Source organism: Dendrobates tinctorius, unplaced genomic scaffold (assembly GCF_039654945.1).
Source record: "Dendrobates tinctorius isolate UK_male_01 unplaced genomic scaffold, ASM3965494v1 ptg000051l, whole genome shotgun sequence".
Taxonomy (NCBI): domain Eukaryota; kingdom Metazoa; phylum Chordata; class Amphibia; order Anura; family Dendrobatidae; genus Dendrobates; species Dendrobates tinctorius.
In genome coordinates this window covers 12070948-12092612 of record NW_027361719.1, presented here as the reverse complement: position 1 = coordinate 12092612, position 21665 = coordinate 12070948, and the positions used below count along the sequence as shown (strand labels likewise).

The 21665-nt window shown below is 47.3% G+C and overlaps 1 protein-coding gene across 4 annotated transcripts in view; it reads left to right on the top strand.

The window, feature by feature from the left end:
* The window catches only part of OS9 (OS9 endoplasmic reticulum lectin), an 89779-nt gene that overhangs the window by 35104 nt on the left and 33010 nt on the right, over positions 1–21665 (top strand). For all 4 annotated transcript variants that reach the window (XM_073576798.1, XM_073576796.1, XM_073576795.1 and 1 more), the window contains exons 8-9: positions 5850–5986; positions 12873–12918. In XM_073576798.1, coding sequence (XP_073432899.1) covers positions 5850–5986; positions 12873–12918 — 183 coding nt within the window. The remainder of the gene's footprint in view (positions 1–5849; positions 5987–12872; positions 12919–21665) is intronic.

Genomic DNA, 21665 nt, shown 5'->3' with positions numbered 1-21665 from the left:
ATCCATCTGGCCCCCGTCCACTGGGAGAGGCTCTTCGGGGGCCTGCCTGTCCGGATTCAGACAGACAATGCCACAGCGGTGGCATATGTCAACCGCCAAGGAGGGACACGAAGTGTCTCAGCCCTGGCAGAAGTGTCCAAGATTATTCATAGGGCAGAGATTTCAGTTCCGACAATTTCCGCGGTACACATTCCCGGTGTAGACAACTGGGCCGCCGATTTTCTCAGCTGCGAGGGTCTCACGGCGGGAGATTGGTCCCTACATCCGGAGGTGTTTCATCTGCTTTGCCGTCGATGGGGAACCCCGGATGTAGACCTGCTGGCGTCTCGCCTCAACAGGAAAGTCCCACAGTTTGGTTCCAGGTCTCGAGACCCTCTGGCAGTGGGCGCCAACGCTCTGGCCGTTCCTTGGTCACAGTTTGAACTCCCTATCTGTTCCCTCCCCTGCCTCTTCTTCCCAAGCTGTTGAAGATCAAAGGAGAAGGAATTCCAGTCATTTTCATCGCAGAATTGGCCCAGAAGGTCTTGGTTCGCGGACATTGTCAACCTTCTCGCGGATGCCCCCTGGAAGCTTCCAGACAGGGCAGATCTGCTGTCTCAAGGCACGATTTGCCACCCCAATCCTCGGCCGCTCACTTTAATGGCGTGGCTTTTGAGACCAAGGTTTTGAAACGGGCAGGATTCTCCGATCAAGTAATTCATACCATGATCCGAGCCAGAAAGCCATCATCTTCCAAAGTTTATTACTATACTTGGAAGACCTATTTCACTTGGTGTAAGGCCAATGTCGTCGCGCCCATGTGTTTTTCGCTCCCTTCTGTTCTGGTGTTTCTTCAGGCAGGGCTGGATGCTGGGCTTGCCCTCAGTTCTTTGAAGGGTCAAGTTTCGGCGCTGTTCATTTTATTTCAGAAGACGGCCTCCCGCCCTCAGGTCAAAATCTTTCTTCAGGGCATGGCTCACACGGCTCCTCCGTACCGAGCGCCCGTGGATCCATGGGATCTTAATCTGGTTCTTGAGGTTCTGCAAGTTCCTCCTTTTGAACCTCTCAGGGATGTTTCCGTTTCTCTCCTTTCTTGGAAGGTAGCTTTTCTGGTGGCCATCACTTCCATCCGGCGCCTGTCGGAATTGGCGGCTTTCTTGCCGCTCTCCTTATTTGGTACTTCACCAGGATGAGGTACTTCTGCGGCTTCCGCCCTCTTTCCTTCCGAAGGTGGTGTCCTCCTTTCACCTCAATGAGGATATTGTTCTGCCGTCCTTCTGTCCGAGTCCAACTCATCCTCGGGAGCGGTCCTTGAACAAGCTGGATCTGGTCAGGGCGATGAGTCTATCTAGCTAGGATGACTTCCTTGCGAAAGACAGTCTTTTCATCATTCCAGATGGGGCGCGGAAAGGTCACCCAGCTTCAAAGGCCACTATTGCTCACTGGATCAGATCGGCAATTTTGGAGGCCTACCGGGTTAAGCATTGAGTGGCTCCTCCAGGGATCACAGCGCACTCTACCCGGGCAGTGGGTGCCTCCTAGGCGGTACGCCACAGAGCTTCCGCGCTGCAGCTTTGCAAAGCTGCAACCTTGTCTTCGGTTCACATGTTTGTGAAATTCTACTAAGTCCACACCTACGCTTCGGCGGATGCCAGCCTAGGTAGGATTCTGCAGGCTGCAGTGGTGAGTCCGCTGGCCTGATGGAAGTTTGTTTTCCCACCCCAGGGACTGCTTTGGGACGTCCCATGGTCTCTGTATCCCCCAATAAGGCAACCGAGAAAACAGGATTTTTGGGTTGCTTACCGTAAAATCTGTTTCTCGTAGCCTTCATTGGGGGACACAGCACCCTCCCATGTTCTACAACTCCTGTCCTTGCTTTGGTTGATTGGTTACAGTTGAGTTTTGTTCTGTTTTCAATCTATTCTGTTACTTCTCCTACTGCTTTCTCACTAACTGAGGAATTCCCTGCCGGTCGGTGGGGTGTACACTGCGGAGAAGGAGCTAACACTTTTTGTGCATAGTGTCAGCCTCCTAGTGGCAGCAGCATACACCCATGGTCTCTGTGTCCCCCAATGAAGGCTACGAGAAACAGATTTTACGGTAAGCAACCCAAAAATCCTGTCTTAGTCAGCCACCAATTGTGCAAGTTCTTCCACTTAAAGGGAATGTTTCCACAGTCAGTAAATGCTGCGGGTTTGACGCTACGTACATCTGCAGCGTCAAACCCGCAGCGTCCAGATGTTACAGCATAGTGGATAGGATTTCTTAAAATCCCATCTCGACTATGCGTTCAGAGATGCAGACGGCAGACCTGCGTAAACCGACATGCAGCGCGTCTTTATAGACAACAGCATGTCTATTTACGATGCGGAGACTCTCCGTCTCCGCAGCGTAAATTTCCCATAGACTATCATTAGATGCGGTAAAACCGCATCTAATTATTAGTCACATGCGTAATAAATGTGGGAAGTTCGCATCCACTGCAGCTCTCATGATGAGGGAGCTGACTGCAAGAACTGCCGTGCACATGACCGCCAGGGTTATCTCTGGTCACACTAGGCTAGCTCTGACGGTCAGCCGACCGCGAGAACTACAGTGCAGGTGATGAGACATCTCCGATGGTCATCTACAAGCTCTGCTATGTCTGGATGTCAGGCATCCAGATGTAGCAGAGCTGAACTCGTCGTGGGACACTCCTTACTAAGGACTACGTCGGAACAGGAAGTATTTGTTTGTTTTATTTTTATTTACAGGAGAACGAGGGCGTCGCAGGAATTAGCAGAACAATAAAGTGTTTTGTCTTTCATTTCATTAAAAGACTTTATTCTGGCTGTCTTTTTTTAACCCTTTAACAATAGGATTAGTAATGGATAGGTTTCTTATTGACACCTCTCCATTACTAAGTTGGGCTTGATGTCACCTTACAATACAAAGGTAACATCAACTCCACAACTATTACCCCATATGCCACCGCTACAGGGCAAGTGGGAAGAGAGAGGCTAAGTGCCAGAATTGATGCATCTAAGAGATGCGCCATTTCTGGTTTAGCTATGAGCTGGTGTTTGTAGCTGGGGTGGGGGGTTCAATATCCATGGTCCCTTTCGTTATTTTTTTTTTTTTTGGTGGAGGGGTCCCCCTATTTTAATAGCCAGTAAATGCTATGCAGACAGCTGCAGGCTGATATTAATAACCTGGGCAGCTCCATGAGTATTACCACCTTCCCAGGCTATAAACATCGGCCCCCAGTCGCTAGCTTTCCCTCTTTGGTGCAGAAAATTGGCGGGAGCCCACTCCATTTAAAAAAAAAAAAAAAAAAAATTAGTAAAAAGAATGCACATTACGTATTCCTCTCTCTGCTTTCAGAAACTTCCTGTGTGGCCGGTGTCAAAATTTGCGCCAGTCTGTCATATCAACACCTGGCACTCGGGACCGGAGTGTGCATCTGCATGTATTTCTATGTAGCCGCACATTCCGGTCCGAGTGCCAGGTGTTGATGCAAGAGACTTGCACGAGTTTCTCACATCACACTCGCAAGTGTGACACCGGCCTGTCACGTACTTCCGGATGTGACACAAGATTCAACATATGTAAATTAGTATATATGCGCAGTAAGCTGCGTTCCCACAGTTATTATGCATGTGACTAATAATTAAATGCAGACTTACCGCATCTAATGATAGTCTATGGGAAATTTACGCTGCGGGGACTGAGCGTCTCCGCATTGTAAATAGACATGCTGCAGTCTGGAAAGACACGCCGCATGTCCGTTTACATGGGTCTGCCACCTGCATCTCTGAATGCACAGTGAACATGGGATTTCTTGAAATCCTGGCCACTATGATGTAACTTCTGGACGCTGCAGGTTGAACGCTGCAGATGTACGCAGCGTCCAATCTGCAACGTTTACTGACTCTGTGCACATACCCTATCGTAGGTACACTGTTGATTTTTAAATAATTTAATTGCATTTTATTGCATGAAATAATTATTTGATCACCTACAACCAGCAAGAATTCTGTCTCTCACAGACCTGTTACTTTTTCTTTAAGAAGCCCTCCTACTCTGCACGCATTACCTGTATTAATTACACCTATTTGAACTCGTTACCTGTATAAAAGACACCTGTCCAAACAATCACACTACAACCTCTCCACCATGGCCAAGACCAAAGAGCTGTCTAAGGACACCGGGGACAAAATTGTAGACCTGCACCACAAGGCTAGGATGGGCTACAGGACAATAGGCAAGAAGCTTGGTGAGAAGAGACAACAACTGTTGGTGCTATTATTAGAAAATGGAAGAAACAGAAGACGACTGTCAATATTCTTCGATCTGGGCCTCCATGCAAGATCATGCCTTATGGGTGAGGCTAATTCTGAGGCCAGGAATCAGCCCAAAACTACACAGGAGGAATGGTCAATGACCTGTAGAGAGCTGTGACCACAATCTCAAACATTACCATTAGTAACATACTACACGGTCATGGATTAAAATCCTGCAGGGCATGCAAGGTTCTCTGTCCTCACGCCAGCACGTGTCCAGGCCCGTTTGAAGTTCGCCAGTGACCTTCTGGATGATCCAGAGGAGGCATGGGAGAAGGTCATGTGATCAGATGAGACCAAAATAGAAATTTTTGGTATCAACTCCACTCACCGTTTTTGGAGGAAGAAAAAAATGAATACGACCCCAAGAACACTGTCCCAACCGTGAAACGTGGGGGAAGCATCATACTTTGGGGGTTCTTTTCTGCAAAGGGGACCGGACGACTGCACCGTATTGAAGGAAGTATGGATGGGGTCACGTATCGTGAGATTTTGGCCAACAACCTCCTCTCATTAAGAGCATTGAAGATGGGTCATGGCTGGGTCTTCCAGCATGAGAATGACCCGAAGCACAGCCAGGGCAAAGAAGGAGTGGCTCTGTAAGAAGCATTGCAAAGTCCTGGAGTTGTCTAGCCCAGGGTTCCCCAACTCCAGTCCTCAAGGCCCACCAACAGATCATGTTTTCAGGATTTCCTTTGTATTGCACAGATGAAGCAATTATCACCTGAGCAATACTAAGGAAATCCTGAAAACATGATCTGTTGGTGGGCCTTGAGGACTGGAGTTGGGGAACCCTGGTCTAGCCAGTCCAGACTTGAACCCAATAGAAAATCTTTTGAGCGAGATGAAACTCAGTATTGCCCAGTGACAGTCCTGAAACCGGAAAGATCTGGAGATGATCTGTATGGAGGAGTGGGCCAAAATCCCTGCTGCAATGTGTGCAAACTTGGTCAAAAACTACTGGAAATGTCTGACCTCTATAACTGCAAACAAAGGTTTCTATAACAAATATTAAGTTCTGTTTTACTATTGTAACACATACTTATTTTGTGCAATAAAATGCAAATTAATTATGTAAAAATCATACAATGTGATTTTTTTTTTTTTCATGGATTTTTTTTTTTTTTTGATTGTCTTTCACAGTTGAAATTTACCTATGATAAAAATTACAAACGTTTCCATTCTTTTGTCGGTGGGAAAACTAATACATACTTTCCCCACTGTGTGCATATGTGTGTGTGTATGTGTCCTTGGCGTGACCAAGCAGTTCAGTGCAACCCCCCCCTACTTGTTTCCCATCTGTCTCTGCCTCTTATGGATCCTATAAAGTCAGATCTGTCAATCAAAGGCGTGGGAAGATTCACTGTTTGGTCACGCCAAGGGTGCTTCGAGCGCCTGTGCTTGGTTTGAGCAGTCATTTTATATTGGTGGACTCCTGTTAAAAAGAGCAAACATGCTAAGCATAAGGGTATATTGTGATCTGTGTACTTATTCTGATGGCTTTCAAATCTCAAAGAATAATCCTAATATTATTCTGGTTCTTTTCAGAATCCGAATCTTCTCTAGAAACTGAGAGCACTGAAGAGGAAACTGCGGTAAATTCCGAACAGGAAGGAGCGGAGAACGATCTCTGGAATAAAATGGTGCACCCTCAAGGCACGGACACCCAGGATGCAGACCCCACAGTAAGTCTCTGGCTTGTACTGTGTTCTTTCAGGATATTCTTTTCTGTCATAAACAAATATAATAGATTGGTCTCAAAATATCACCATACACAGCTCAGTATGGGCTTATGATTCTTGATGCTTATGAAGCTTCTGGACTCGTGATTACTGTTCAAGTAAGGGGAAACGTTACCCCTTGGATCCCGGTCAGACGCCTCACACAGCCAAACCAGATCTCACACTTTGAACTGATTAGGGGCAGTACCCCAAAACAGTTTCTGCAAATTGAGATTCTGGGTTTTGGCTTTTATAGTCATGTGACCAGACTTATTAGAGGGTCGATAATGACTCTTGGGATTGCTACTTCCTATTGGTGGAGCTAGAGTTCTAGTCCTCTTCCTCTCTGAAGAGACAATTTTGCATAGTCCCTTGCCATCCATTCTGATGGTAAAACATGAACAGTTCTCTGTGCGGTTTGCGTAGACACACAGTCCGTGCAAAGACGCAGACGTGTGCAGCACCATTGATTATAATGGGTATATGTGGCATCCGTGGGGAAAAAAAACGGATGCTACACGTACTGCAAACATGGACATGGGACGGGGGCCTTATAATTACAGATAAAACGAAGAAGATTAAAAACCAAAAATTAGAGCAGAACTTTTCTCCTTTTGAGAGTAATTAGGGGTTGTATTCTTGTTTTGTTTAATATGTAATTACTCTGTCGCCTAATTGGGGGACACAGAACCTTGGTGTTATGCTGCTGTCCACTAGGAGGCGACACTATGCATAATCTGAAAAAGATTAACTTTGGCTCCTCCTCTGCAGTATACACCCCTGGACGGCGTCAGCCTTCTCCAGTTTTTGCTTAGTGTCGCAAGGAGGCACACCTTTTTTTCTTCCTTTTTTTCCTTTTTTCGTCCGGAAATACAGATGAAGAAAAGTGGGTCTCCAGCAAGACTCCCGGCATGGCTCCCTCCTCGGTCCCCTATTAGGGGTACCCGGTTGAGGTCGAGGTGGTTTTTCCCCATGTCGCTCCCTCCCCAGTCCCTCGGGTCCTGGTTCGAGGTCGAGACCCCCCTCCTTCCCCAACCCCTTTAAGGGGTCTGGGTTGAGGTTGAGGCGAGGATGAAGACCCCCTGACGGTGACAGACGCACCCTCCCTAATCCCCCGCAGGGGGCATTAGGTTGAGACACCTCAGGTAGGGTCAGAGATCAGGCAGCATTTCGCAGCTTCCAGGGACCCCAGGCTGGCTGAGGGATCCTGTTGGGGCCGGGGGAGGGTGCGGACTGGATGGCACAGCAGAGACAGGGGTTTTCTGCATCCCTGTCTCTACAACAGCAGCGGCTCCATTGCGCTTCAGGGGCACCCCATACAAAAACCACTGCCCCTGCTACCCCCACCGCTATCCAGTCGACCATTCTGGGGGGGGTCTGGTACAAGTCCAACCCCCCCCCCCCCCCCCGGACTACCGCGCTGCTCTGGAGCCCTCCTGGGCATCAGGCTTCTAATTTAGGCCGCGGCTTCGGCCTAGCTGAAGCCGCTGCCTTTTCCCCGGCCCGCCCCCCGGATGACCAAAATGACACGCTGGAGTGTCATAGAAGGGGCGGATTGAAGCAGAAAGGGCGCGTTTTTACACAGCCCAGCGCGCCCTTTTCAGCTCTCCGCCCCCTCCTCCCTCTCCTCAGAGCCCCGATGGCCATTTTTTTCTGGATGAGATCCAGGAGAGGAGCATCACAGCAGTCTCCGGGGGGCACAGAACTTGGATCTGTCGGCGCTGGACCTAGAGGCGCACCGGTGGGGTAAGCTCACAGCTGGGTTCTCATACTCAGCTGTGAATCTATACTTCCTATAAGGCTTTCTGTGGGTTCCCTCTGCGTAGCCACCCCTGTACGATCCCTTATAGCCAGCCTCTGTGCACTATGCCGGGCTCAAGGAAGAGAACCAGGCAGGAATGTTTCTATGCATTCTGCACAGCCTGAAAAGCCACGCTCCCTAGTGGCAGCACGTATCCGCACTGCCGGGACTGCATCCAGAACTCCGGGTCAGAACCCCAGGGAGTCCCTACTGACGCTTCAGTGTCAGGCCACGCCGGAATGGGCAACTCAGATGTCTCGGTCTATGTCACAGTCCATAGACAACCTAACTGCTACATTACTGCAAGCTCTGCAGAGTCGGGCCCCGGCTATGGACGGTACACAGCAAACGGACAGCTTGTCTCAGGAACATGCTGCTTCCGACTCTCACAGACGTAAGCGGACCCACAGGTCTCGATCACCTAAGTCGCACTATAGCACAAGGTCGTCCCCCTCTAGGGAGAGACGGCGTCATTCCAGGTCTCCTGGGCAGTCTCCTGCCACAGACAGACAGTGCAATTTACCACAGGGATCCCCCACCACAGAAGACCCCCGCCCCAGGTCACCCTCCAGGGATCACCTTAGCAAGGCACAGGATTCGGAGGGCATCTGTGACTCCGACTCAGATAATGAAACGGTCAGGTCCGTGGTACCTTCTCCCCCTAGCAATACAGCGCTAGTTGAGGACATAATTTCTGCCATTCATCGGGTGCTAAAAATTCCAGAGTCGCCCCCGGAAGTCCCAGAACATAGGATTTGCTTCGAAAGTGTTCAAAAACCACCTAAGGTCTTCCCTAATCACGATGAGTTTGAGAAAATACTTACCAAACAGTTTGCGCAGCCTGACAAAAAATTCGCTAATCGCAAATATTTGGAAGCGAAGTACCCCTTCCCACAGAAAGACACCAAACAATGGACAGATCCACCTGAAGTGGACCCTTCGGTTTCTAGGCTAGCAGCGCAGACTTTACTCTCTGCCGGATATCTCAACCCTCAGGGACGCAGCAGACCGGCAAGTAGAACGCATGGCTCGTTCTATTTTCGAAGCGGCAGGCGCCTCTCTGGGCCCTGCATTCGCTTCAGTTTGGGCAGCCAAGGCCATCCTGGCTTGGGCCAAAAAACTACAGGAGGGTCTTCAGGCTTCAAATCCTGAACTCTCGGACCAAGCGGTCCAGATGGCAGTGGTAGCAGACTACATGATTCATGCAGCCCTGGATTCCGCCAGAGGTGTAGCGGGAATAGCATCTAACGCCATCACGATCCGACGCATCCTCTGGCTGCGAGAATGGAAAGCGGATGCGGCCTCAAAGAAGTCCCTCACGCGACTTCCGTATATTACTGGAAGACTTTTCGGCGAAAAGTTGGACACCATGATAGCCAATGCCACTGGGGGTAAGAGTACCTCTCTCCCTCAACTAAAACCGAAACGCACGTTTAAACGAAGAAACCAGACGCGATTCCGATCCTTTCGGAATTCCTCAGGCTGGTCCGTTTCGCGCCCAGTGCAAAACCGCAACCGTTCTCCACGCAGAGACAACCCACGGACGCAGCAGCGACCGGACAGGGCTTGGCAGTCGAAAGCAGGCCAAGCGAAACCCAAGGGAGGAAAACCTCAGAACTTCGCTTCATCATGACTCGCGACCTCCGGAAGACACCCCACCAGTAGGCGGCCGACTTTTACTCTTTCAGCAAGTCTGGCTGCCTATTACAGAAGACAGGTGGGTCAGGGAAATAGTGTCTTCCGGATACAAGATAGAGTTCACTTCCGTTCCACCGAACCGGTTCTTCCTTTCTGTTCCTCCAACACCACCAGAAAAGGCTCGTGTTTTCCACCAAGCGGTTTCCTCTCTCCTTCAATCAGGAGTTGTGGTTCCGGTTCCCGCGAACGAGAGATTCCGAGGTTTCTACTCAAATTTGTTCGTAGTCCCCAAGAAAGGAGGCGGCGTCCGACCCATACTGGACCTAAAACAGCTCAACAATTACGTACGGGTCCGTCATTTCCGCATGGAGTCCCTCCGGTCCATCATTGCATCCATGGAGCAGGGAGAATACCTCGCCTCCATAGACATACAGGATGCGTATCTCCACATACCAATTGCTCCCGCCCACCAGAGGTTTCTCAGGTTCGCGGTCAACCAAAACCACTACCAGTTTGTCGCCCTTCCGTTTGGACTCGCCACGGCTCCAAGAACGTTCACCAAAGTCATGGCGGCCACCATGGACGTCCTGCACTCAAGAGGCATCCTAGTTGTCCCGTACCTGGACGACCTCCTCGTCAAGTCTCCCACTTTCAAAGACTGCGAGGTCAGTGTCTCAATCACTCTAGACACTCTGAGTCACCTGGGATGGCTAGTCAACCTACAGAAATCGTCGACCATCCCAACTCGGACTATTCAACACCGCCAGGGGCCTGGTGCTCCTTCCCAAGGACAAGACACTGGCCATCCGTCTGGGAGTTCGCACACTCCTTCGCAGTCCTCCTCGATCTCTCCGGTTTGCCATGAGAATCCTCGGCAGGATGGCAGCAGCAATAGTAGAGGCAGTGCCATTTGCCCAGTTTCACCTCAGGGTCCTTCAACTAGCCATACTCAGATCTTGGGACAGGAACCCTCTCTCCCTCGACAGGGAGTTCAGGTTGACATCATCAACCAGGAGGTCCCTGCATTGGTGGCTCAAACCAAACTCGCTTACATGAGGGAAGCCATTCCTCTCAGGACAATGGAAGATCCTGACTACCGATGCAAGCCTGACAGGCTGGGGGGCGGTGCACCTACATCACAGGGCACAGGGCAAGTGGTCACCCAGGGAAGTGACATTGCCTATCAATGTTCTGGAAATCAGGGCCATTCTCTTGGCATTGAGAGCATTTCATCACTTGCTTGCAGCCTCGCACATACGGATACAGTCGGACAATGCCACGGCTGTGGCATACGTGAACCACCAAGGCGGGACCCGCAGCGCCCAGGCAATGAGAGAAGTGGCTCATATCCTCCGCTGGGCGGAAGACACAAAGTCGGTACTTTCTGCGGTACACATTCCGGGTGTAGAAAATTGGGAAGCCGACTTCCTCAGCAGGCAAGGAATGGACTCGGGGGAGTGGTCTCTCCATCCCGAGATTTTTTTACCAGATCTGTCAACGCTGGGGAACCCCGGATGTGGACCTAATGGCATCCCATCTCAATACCAAGGTCCCCAATTTCATGGCCAGGACACACGACCCGCGGTCGCTCGGATCGGATGCCCTGGTCCAGGACTGGTCCCAGTTCCGACTCCTGTACATTTTTCCACTCCTCCCCCTAATCACCAGGGTCGTGAGGAAGATCAAGCAAGAGGGAGTTCCGACCATCCTCATCGCGCCAGACTGGCCCAGACGTACTTGGTACGCCGACATCGTGCAACTTACGGCAGACGCCCCCTGGCGTCTACCCGACCGTCACGACCTTCTGTCTCAAGGTCCGTTCTTCCACCAGAATTCAGGGGCTCTCAATTTGACGGCATGGCCCTTGAAACCTGGATTCTAACCCAGGCAGGTTTTTCACCGGCAGTTATTGCAACTATGATCAGGGCAAGGAAGCCTGCCTCCGCCAAGCTCTATTATCGCACCTGGAGAGCTTTTTTTTTTTTTTTTTTTTTTGGTGCGAATCTCATGGACAAGTCCCACTCCCTTATTCCCTCCCGAAGGTACTAGGTTTTCTTCAATCGGGCCTAGATGCCAAGCTATCCTTAAGTTCGCTTAAGAGTCAGGTATCGGCGCTTTCAGTCCTTTTTCAAAAGCGCATTGCTATTAAACCGCAAGTAAGGACTTTCATCCAGGGAGTTTCCCGTTTGGTTCCTCCCTACAAACGTCCGCTGGATACGTGGGACCTCAATTTGGTCCTGACAGCATTGCAAGCCCCACCCTTCGAACCTCTTAGAGGAGTTCCACTCTCCATTCTGTCTCAGAAAGTGGTTTTTCTAGTGGCGATCACCTCGTTACGCAGAGTGTCGGAATTGTCAGCACTTTCCTGCAGACGGCCTTTCCTAGCCTTTCACCAGGACAAGGTGGTTCTCCGCACGGTACCATCCTTCCTTCCGAAGGTTGTGTCCAACTTTCACCTTAATGAAGAGATTTCACTGCCTTCCCTTTGCCCGGTTCCGGTTCATAGAGTGGAGAAGGCTCTGCATACGCTTGACCTCGTCAGAGCATTGCGGATTTACGTGTCCAGGACTGCACCTTTCCGGAAATCTGATTCCCTCTTCATTCTTCCGGAAGGTAGTCGCAAGGGTTTGCCGGCTTCCAAGGCTACCCTTGCCAGGTGGATCAGGTCCACCATACATGAGGCCTACCGACTTAACAGTTCCCCTCTTCCGGCCGGTATCACAGCACACTCTACACGGGCAGTAGGGGCCTCCTGGGCCATTCGGCATCAGGCTTCGGCACAACAAGTGTGCAAGGCGGCCACTTGGACTAGCCTACACACGTTTACGAAACACTACAGTGTTCATACCCAGTCCTCAGCGGATGCGAGCCTGGGTAGACTGGTTCTGCAGGCGGCAGTACCCCAAGTCTAGGGGACTGTCAGCACAATATTCGTCCACTGCTTCCCACCCAGGGACTGCTTTGGGACGTCCCAAGGTTCTGTGTCCCCCAATTAGGCGACAGAGTAAAGGAGATTTTTGTGTACTCACCGTAAAATCTCTTTCTCTTAGCCTTTAATTGGGGGACACAGCTCCCACCCTGTTGCCCTTACGGGCCGTTGTTTCCTGTTGAGTTCTCATATTGTTCTTTGAGCTCGTACATAGTAGCCTTCTTACAGGCATGGTTATGTTATTTGGTTACGTTCCTCCTTATGCTTTGGCACAAAACTGGAGAAGGCTGACGCCGTCCAGGGGTGTATACTGCAGAGGAGGAGCCAAAGTTAATCTTTTTCAGATTATGCATAGTGTCGCCTCCTAGTGGACAGCAGCATAACACCAAGGTTCTGTGTCCCCCATTTAAAGGCTAAGAGAAAGAGATTTTACGGTGAGTACACAAAAATCTCCTTTTCATGCTGCCTCCTTTCTTTTTAAGGAAGGAAAATTTCCCAGTCTCAGTGCTCCAGATGGAAGAACAGAAGGTTTGTGCTTCGTTTAGATACGTTTCCTCGGTGCTACTTTTGATCCTGGCTCTTACATTTAGAGTTAAAGTTTACCTGGAGTGGATTTTTTCTAATGGTCCTTATTCCCGCATACACTCCATATAGTTGTCTTGGTGCACATTTGTCTTTGGCAACTATTGAGGCATATGCTTAGAAGGTATACACCCCGCAGCAGCCACAGTCTGGATATAAAAAATGTGATGCATGATGTAAGGTTTTTCTTTAATGTCACCCTCTATATGGGATGGTGCTGACTTCTGAGCTTTGCTATACAGTTAAATTACAATATGCCCATTCATACCGGCCAGATGGAGGCCGAAGAAACACACTCATGGCCTTCGTCTGATTTAAATGGGATCATAATCATATCGTTAAAGTATATGCAATTTTCACAAATAAACGCAAGTCATATCGAACAAATGTTACCACTATCATAAAGCACAATGTCACAAAAAAGCAGTCCCAGAATCGGCGGAATCCTTTGAAATGTTCCGTAGTTGTTGCCTCATAAAGTGACACTGATCAGAATTGGAAAAAAAATTGACCCTGTCAGGAAAGGTGAAAAGAAAACAGACTCTGGCGAGAAAAGGTTAATGCACTTTGTGCTCGGTGAGGAGATCTTCAGCTTCATCCTCTGTCAGACAGCCTTTATATTGGTGCACGGAGACTAACTGCGTCCAACTGTTAAACAAATAAACATTGAGAAGGATGAAGCTGGAGATGAACCTCTTTTGTGCTCAGCGAGGAAGAGATATATTTCTTCACATATCGTAGCTGTGCTCCCGCACGACGCTGGCTGCAGTATGTGTGAGATAAGTCGTGTCAGTTGAGACGCAGGTCTTGGGAGCTGTATGTCTACAGTCTGCAGCCCGTACTGACGCGTGACTAAGACAGGCTGCAGTCTGAATTATAACAGGGACGTCATTTTGCCTCATTCTTGGAGCACCCCTTGTATTTTTTTTTTTTTTTTGGCCATAAACTTTTTATCATTTTGTAAAGACATGCTTTACAACAATTAGCATTCAGTCATTGTACAACATTACAATATCTTTCTCATTCATTTGACAGCTAAACATAATTTTAGATATAACGAAGTATTATTGGAAAAAGAAGAGGTAAGGGGTGATGACTTCAGATTGTTATACCCGTATATTGCCATTAATATCCCTATTGCATCTCTCTGACCACAGTATGCCACGATTTAATTTAATGACGGACATTTGGGGTTTTTCCAATATCTTGCCATCTTAATTTTAGTAGCTATGAGGATGAGCGCAATCACTGTCCGGAACTCATATGGGATCAAATCCAGGTCAGCGGCCAGGAACGCCTGCTCTCTCCCAACTTTCATTGGAATGCCACTAATTTGAGACATCAGATGAGAGATTGCGTCCCAGAGGTTCTTTACTTTATGGCACTTCCATCAAACATGTAAGATATCTCCGTTGGCTTCTCTTCACCTCCATCACACATCTGGGGATTTGCTCTAGATCTTAGACAATCTGTATGATGTGAAGTACCACCTGTACAGCAGCTTTCTGGCATTCCCCAGGTGATTGGTGCCCTTAGTGTGTCCCTATCATTGAGAAGGATGTCCGCCATTTCCCCGGGGTGATCCCACATTGTAGGTCCTTCTCACATTTGTGGAGATATGAGTCCAGAGAGGGGAACGTCTCCAGCATATGATTGTAGCTTACAGATAGCGCTCTCTTCTGCCGCGCTGGAGAGAGGAGCATTGTATATAGTTTGGATGGTTGTGAGAATATTATCTTACTCTTCCGCCTCATTGGGGGACACAGAACCATGGATGTTATGCTGCTGTCCACTAGGAGGCAACACTATGCATAATCTGAAAAAGATTAACTATGGCTCCTCCTCTGCAGTATACACCCCTGGACGGCGTTGGCCTTCTCCAGTTTTTGCTCAGTGTCGCAAGGAGGCACATCTAAAAAATTTTTTTTTTTCTTCCCAACGGGATACAGATGAAGAGAAGTGAGACTCCCGGCATGGCTCCTTCCTCGATCCCCTGTTATGGGGTGTGTTGTGAGTTCATTTTCTGGTCCACCAGTTGTGAGTTCTCCTGCCAGGCTCCCTCTGGTGGTAACAGGAGGTAGTGAGGCTGATTTAATCAGTAAAGATCTGCCACCTGATACTTAGGATGACGATTGGACCTCAGGAATCTCGGACTGGATTTAAGACAGCCGACGCCCTATTCTGGTGCTGGTGATTCCTTCTGCTTGTCAGGTCTTGGTTTTCAGCTCTGTTCCAGTCATCTAAAGCTAAGTTTTTCTGCTAATGTTCACACTTGATTTTGTTGGTCTATTCAGTTGTTTGTGTGGTCAGCCAGCCCCGGCTGGGGCTGTGCTGAATTTCCACTCTTATTTATCTGTATTTGCCAATTTGCTTTTTGTCCCTTATTAGATTGGCCTCTTTTTGCTCTGTCTCAGAAGTGTTAAACATTATTTTTGTAGGGTTTTTTTGCGGATTGCAGACAGTGTCTTTCCTTTGCTATCCTTTCTAGTTAGTTTGGGCCCCATCGTTTGCTCAGACTATTTTCCTGCCTGTGTTTGTGCTTTCATCTTGTTTCACCGTCAGTACATGTGTGGGGGCTGTCTTTCCTTTGGGGTCTGCTCTGGGGCAGTTAGTTTAACCCCTTTTCTTGCTTCAGGCTTATTTAGTTCTCCGGCTGTGACGAAGCGTCTAGGATCATCGTAGGTACGCTCCATGGCTGCTGCTAGTTGTGTGGTTAGGATCAGGAATCTGCATAGTTACCAACCTCTCTGGTTTTTCTGTGACTTAGCTTGTTTTGTTTTTTTCTCCTCGGTGACCCATTCATAACAGAATCGCCAGCCATACCGCAGATTCTAGGGTACTCAAAAGAAGGAAAAAGTTAAGAAAAAAAAGTGTCAATTTTTTTTTTTTTTTCCTCTTTTTTTCTGGGGCCGTAGGAGGATTTTTTTTTTTTTTCCTAATGGAGATTAAGCAATTGTCTGATCGCGTGGATGCATTTTTTCAAGCCTTGGGGTTGTTGTATGATGAACCTAATGCTGTTGATTAAGCTGAGAGAACCCTGTTGGCATTAAACCATGGTCAGGATTCTGCAGAGTTATACTGTCAAAAATTCTGAAAGTGGGCAGTCCTTACTACATGGAATGATAGTGCATTGGCAGCTCTCTTTCGGAAGGGTTTATCAGAGACCGTAAAAGATGTTATGGTGGGATTTCCTGTTCCCTCTGGTCTGGATGATTCTATGTCATTAGCCATTCAAGTTGATCGGTGGTTTCGTGAACGTAAAACTACACGGGAGGCGCTGCCACCTTTTGAACAAATGTCTGAACCTATGCAATGTGATAGGGTTTTGTCTAGGGCGCAACGTCAGGAGTTTAGAAGGCGTAATAAGCTGTGTTTTTTCTGTGGAGACGTCTCTCATTCTATTTCTGTCTGCCCTAAATGAGAGAAGCGTTTTGCGCACACATTTGCTGTGGGCAGTGTACAACCTAAGTTTATTTTGGCAATTACTCTGATCTGCTCCTTATCCACGTTTTCCACAAAGGCTTTTGTGGATTCAGGAGCAGCGTTGAATCTGATGGATTTGGACTTTTCTAAACATTGTGGTTTTTCCGTGACGCCTCTGCAGACGCCTATTCCTTTGAGGGGTATTGATGCTACTCCTTTGGCGGTGAATAAACCTCAGTTTTGGACCCAGGTGACAATGCGAGTTGCCCCAGACCACCAAGAAAATTGTAAATTTTTGGTGCTGCATAAATTGCATGATAATATTGTTCTGGGTTTTCCTTGGTTGCAAACTCATAATCCAGTTTTGGATTGGAAATCTGGGTCTGTGGTGAGTTGGGGTTGTCAGTGTGTTCTTAGGGACGCTCCTGTTTTCTCCACCTCTCCTCAGTCTCATGATATTCCTGATTATCTAGCCGATTTTTCTGATGTATTTAGTGAGAGCAAGTCTGCGTCTTTGCCTCCTCATAGGCGTTATGACTGTGCAATTGAGTTGGTGCCTGGGTGTAAATTTCCCAAGGGTCGGCTTTTCAACTTATCAGTACCCGAACATGATGCTATGCGATCCAATATTAAAGGGAAGGTGCCGTGTTTTTTCAGAATTTAATGTAAAAAAGAAAATAGTATAAAAAGATATTGTCCCCTAAGCTTGACTCAGTGGTGTGTATGGATTTTTTTTTTTCTGTAGTAATGCAGCCACTGGGGGCTGCCATCTTACCTCTCTGGCTGCTGAACGACACTTTCCATGCTCATTTACGGCAGTCCCTGGGCATAAGAGACAATAGTCGGCTGCCGACCCTATCTCTTTCATTGCAGCTGCATCAGGAGTGAACTGGCCACGCCTCTGTGGGCAGCTCAATTCACAGCTGTAGGTGTGGCCAGGCGCCACCTTATTAGAGCCCAGTGCTTTTCTTTTAGCTTCATTTACACTCCATTGCAAGCCCTGGATGCTGTACTGTTCCAGCATAACGGCTTGGATGTTCACTCTGCACATACCAGCTGCAGGAGAGGAACCAGGATGAGCTCCTGGAGACCAAGCTGCTCTTTCCAAAACACCCGACCAGCTGCAGCCCATGCTCTTGCAAAACATAGGAGGAGCTGCGCTCTGCTGTTTCAAAACACTTGGCAATCTGCTGGACTTCTAATCCTCTCCTGTGTGATACTGACTGCTGAGCCGTGTATCTAATCCTCTCCTGTGTGATACTGACTGCTGAGCCGTGTATCTAATCCTATCCTGTGTGATACTGTCTGCTGAGCCGTGTATCTAATCCTCTCCTGTGTGATACTGTCTGCTGAGCCGTGTATCTAATCCTCTCCTGTGTGATACTGTGTGCTGAGTCGTGTATCTAGTCCTCTCCTGTGTGATACTGACTGCTGAGCCGTGTATCTAATCCTCTCATGTGTGATGCTGTCTGCTGAGCCGTGTATCTAATCCTCTCCTGTGTGATACTGTCTGCTGAGCCGTGTATCTAATCCTCTCCTGTGTGATACTGTCTGCTGAGCCGTGTATCTAATCCTCTCCTGTGTGATACTGTCTGCTGAGCCGTGTATCTAATCCTCTCCTGTGTGATACTGTGTGCTGAGCCGTGTATCTAGTCCTCTGCTGTGTGATACTGTCTGCTGAGCTGTGTATCTAATCTTCTGTGTTCTACTGACTGCTGAGCCGTGTATCTAATCCTATCCTGTGTGATACTGACTGCTGAGCCGTGTATCTAATCCTATCCCGTGTGATACTGCTCTCCTGAAATACTCTGTGCTGCTGTCACCCTGCTCCCAGAATCCTTGCTGCCTGCCATCCTCAGTGACCGAAGACCCCATTCCTCTCCTCAGATCCTGTCCTGGCGATGTGTGAAAGCGAGGCGACAGGGGCCTGATATATGGTGTAAGGAGCAGGGTGACAGCAGCACAGAGTATTTCAGGAGAGCAGTGTGCTGGTCTATGGGGGGCACAGTGTTCAGTGCCAGGGATTGTACAGAGCGCTGTGTTTTATACACATGGATGGACCGTCTGCTTGTCTGCTCCACAGAAATCCAGGAAACATTTCTGATTGATGGCCTGTTCTGATCCATACTTTACATGCAAAGACAGTCAGTAACTTTGCAGGCCCCATCAAAATGGCTGCTCGCTGTCTTCCTAAATGTCATCCTCTCTTTTCCCTTACAAACACCCAGAAGGGGAGGAGAGGAGTGACATCACACCCATGTCAGCAGACTCCGCCCATATTTACTCCAGTGCAGTAATGTGAGCTAGTTGCACTAGGTTTTTGTGCCAAACTTCAGTAGCTGCTCCCCTTAGTGTTAACAAGTGGAAATGCCAAACTTTTTAAAATTTATTTTTCATATTTTACAAAATGAAAAACAAATGATATTTTTTAAGAAAATGTAAACATTAATTCTCTACATTTTTTCAATTGCTGAAAAAAAATTTTTTGGATGTCACCTTCCCTTTAAGGAGTCGTTGGAGAAGGGTCATATTAGACCATCCTCGTCACCTTTAGGTGCTGTTTTTTTTTTTTTTTTTTGTGGCCAAGAAAGATGGTTCATTAAGACCGTGTATTGATTATCGTTCCCTTAACAAGATGACGGTTAAATATCAGTACCCGTTACCTCTGATGTCTGATTTATTCTCCAGAGTTAAGAGTGCCTGCTGGTTTACTAAGCTTGACCTCAGGGGGGCGTATAATCTTATTCGCATCAAGCACGGGGATGAATGGAAGACTGCGTTTAATACTCCGGAGGGACATTTGGAGTACCTGGTGATGCCTTTTGGGCTCACTAATGCCCTTTCTGTCTTCCAGTCCTTTATGAATGATATTTTCCGTGACTTTGTGGATAAGTTTTTGATCATCAATCTGGATGATATTTTGATCTTTTCTAGTGATTGGCAGGGCTGTGGAGTCGGAGTCGTGGAGTCGGAGTTAGTTTTGGTTGGAGTCGGTAGAAATGTACCGACTCAGCTTTAAAAAAAAAATGTATTAATATTTCATAATTGAACTTTCATATGAATTTTATAAATGTTACTCAAATATATATGTTCTATCAAACTATGAACAACAGTGATAAGCAGTTCTGCTGGAGATAGAGACATTTCTTACTTCTTGTGTGTCACTGTTCTCCACTGCCCTTATCTAATCTTATACTTGGTTAACCTCATGCTGCCCCAACCCCCCTACTTACAATGTATGAAACTGAAAGTGAAAATGTGTTGCAAATTCTTAGTAGTAAAGCTCCTCCTCTAGACTAGATCATACTAGGTGTGCGTCTTCCAAGCATCTCACAGCTGCCTGCTACTCAGAAGAGGAAGACTGTAAGAAGTATTATCCTTTCAACAAACTTTGCATCAGTTAACTGTGAGTACATGAGGAATAATAACAGTATTACTGACCACTATATCAGTTGTACGACCTGGCAATAATTTTGTTCAATTGTTTTTAGGAAAAACAATAGTCATTTGGATTGTGAATGCAGAATTAAAAACCTGAGAATGTCAAAGAAGCATCACATTAAATCAGCTGTATTTGAACATTTCACCATCACTCAAGATAGAAAACATTATGTCTGTCAGTGTATGACAAATGATCCAGACGAAAACAAATGCTGTGAAGCCAAGATGAGTGCATATTCAGGCAAAGATAAAAATGCTCCTACCAGAGCTTCTAATCTAAAGAGACATTTACAGCGCTTTCATCCAGAAGTACTGAAAGCAGTGGATGAGAAAGACTGCATCCAAACCAATGAACCAGTGCCCAGCTCTTCCAGCCAAACAAAGGAGCAGAGAACTTTGCAGCCATCAGTTGCAAGATATTTTGTCAGTGACAAAGTTACTGTGACAATGGCAGTAGATACATTTAAAAAACAGATCATAGAGCTTGTTGTAAAGGATAGTGTGCCTATTTCATTATTTTCACGACCAGCTTTTATGTGTCTGAATGGGGAAATGGCCCGCAAGCTTGGTGTTTCTCTGGAGAGAGAGAGTATTAGAAAATTAGTAATCGAAGAAGCTTTTAAACAAAAGGAAGAACTTAAACTCTCAAGGGACGCTTTCTGTTTCTTAAAATGGATGCCTGCACACGTCACAGAGTGAACTATTTTGCCATCAATGTCCGATTTGTTTGTGACAAAAATGAAATAGTTACCAAGACATTGGCAGTAAAAGACACCAAAGCTCATCACACCAGTGAGTTTCTCCAGGTCTTGGTGGAAAAGGTTCTGCAAGACTATGAACTTAAAAAAGAGCAAGTTCTTTCTGTCGTAACTGACAATGCTTCAAATATGATAAGTACTATTAAGCTAATGAATGAGAGAAATGATGGTGACCAGCAGCTAGAAGAACATTCTGGGTCCACAGACACAGAAATGTTTGAAATAGAGGAACACAGTATTGTAACTGAGGAGCATACTGAAGTTGCTTCAGATGAACAGCAACATGATAGTTTAGATGATCTTGTTGAAACTGTGTCAATATGTTCTTTCATTCATCACATGCGCTGTGTTGTGCATACGCTACAGCTGGCTATAAGAGACAGTCTGCAAGAAGGACATGCTGCTGCGCTGATTGGCAAGGTGAGAAAATTGGCTACTGTTGCCAGAACCCCTAAAGTTGACTCAATTTTGAAGAGACGTGCTGGAAAAGGGGCAATTATTGATCAAGCCACACGATGGGGCAGTACTTTATGATTCAGCGCTTGGTTGAACTGAAAACCTTTCTTGTAGACATGGCTAACCCTCAACTGACGCTAAATGAAAGTCAGTGGAATCAGGTGACTGAGCTGGAAAAATTGCTAGAGCATCCATTTACAGTGACTAAAAAATTACAAGCAGAGGACTTAACTCCAGGTATTTTCTTAAAGGAGTGGAAGAACCTGATGTTTCGCCTGTCCCAAAGAGGAGGGTTAATTGCAAGTGGCATTGCTACATCAATGAAACGGAGAGAGGAGCTACTATTACAAAATAACATTCTTTTGGCAGCTGTTTATGTAGACCCAATGTATCGGATTCTTCTAGATGATCAACAGCTAAGTAAAGGAAAAGAAGCCCTGTTTGAAATAGCAGTAAGGATGAAAGGGTTGCAGAACAGTCAGGAGGAACAAGAAGAATTTGGTCGTCCTGCCACATCTTCACCCTCATCATCAACTGATGAAGAATTTAATTTCGAAAAATATTTGGATCACAAGGACCGTGCAAAGCGTTCCCGCATAGAAGAAGAGTCATCCC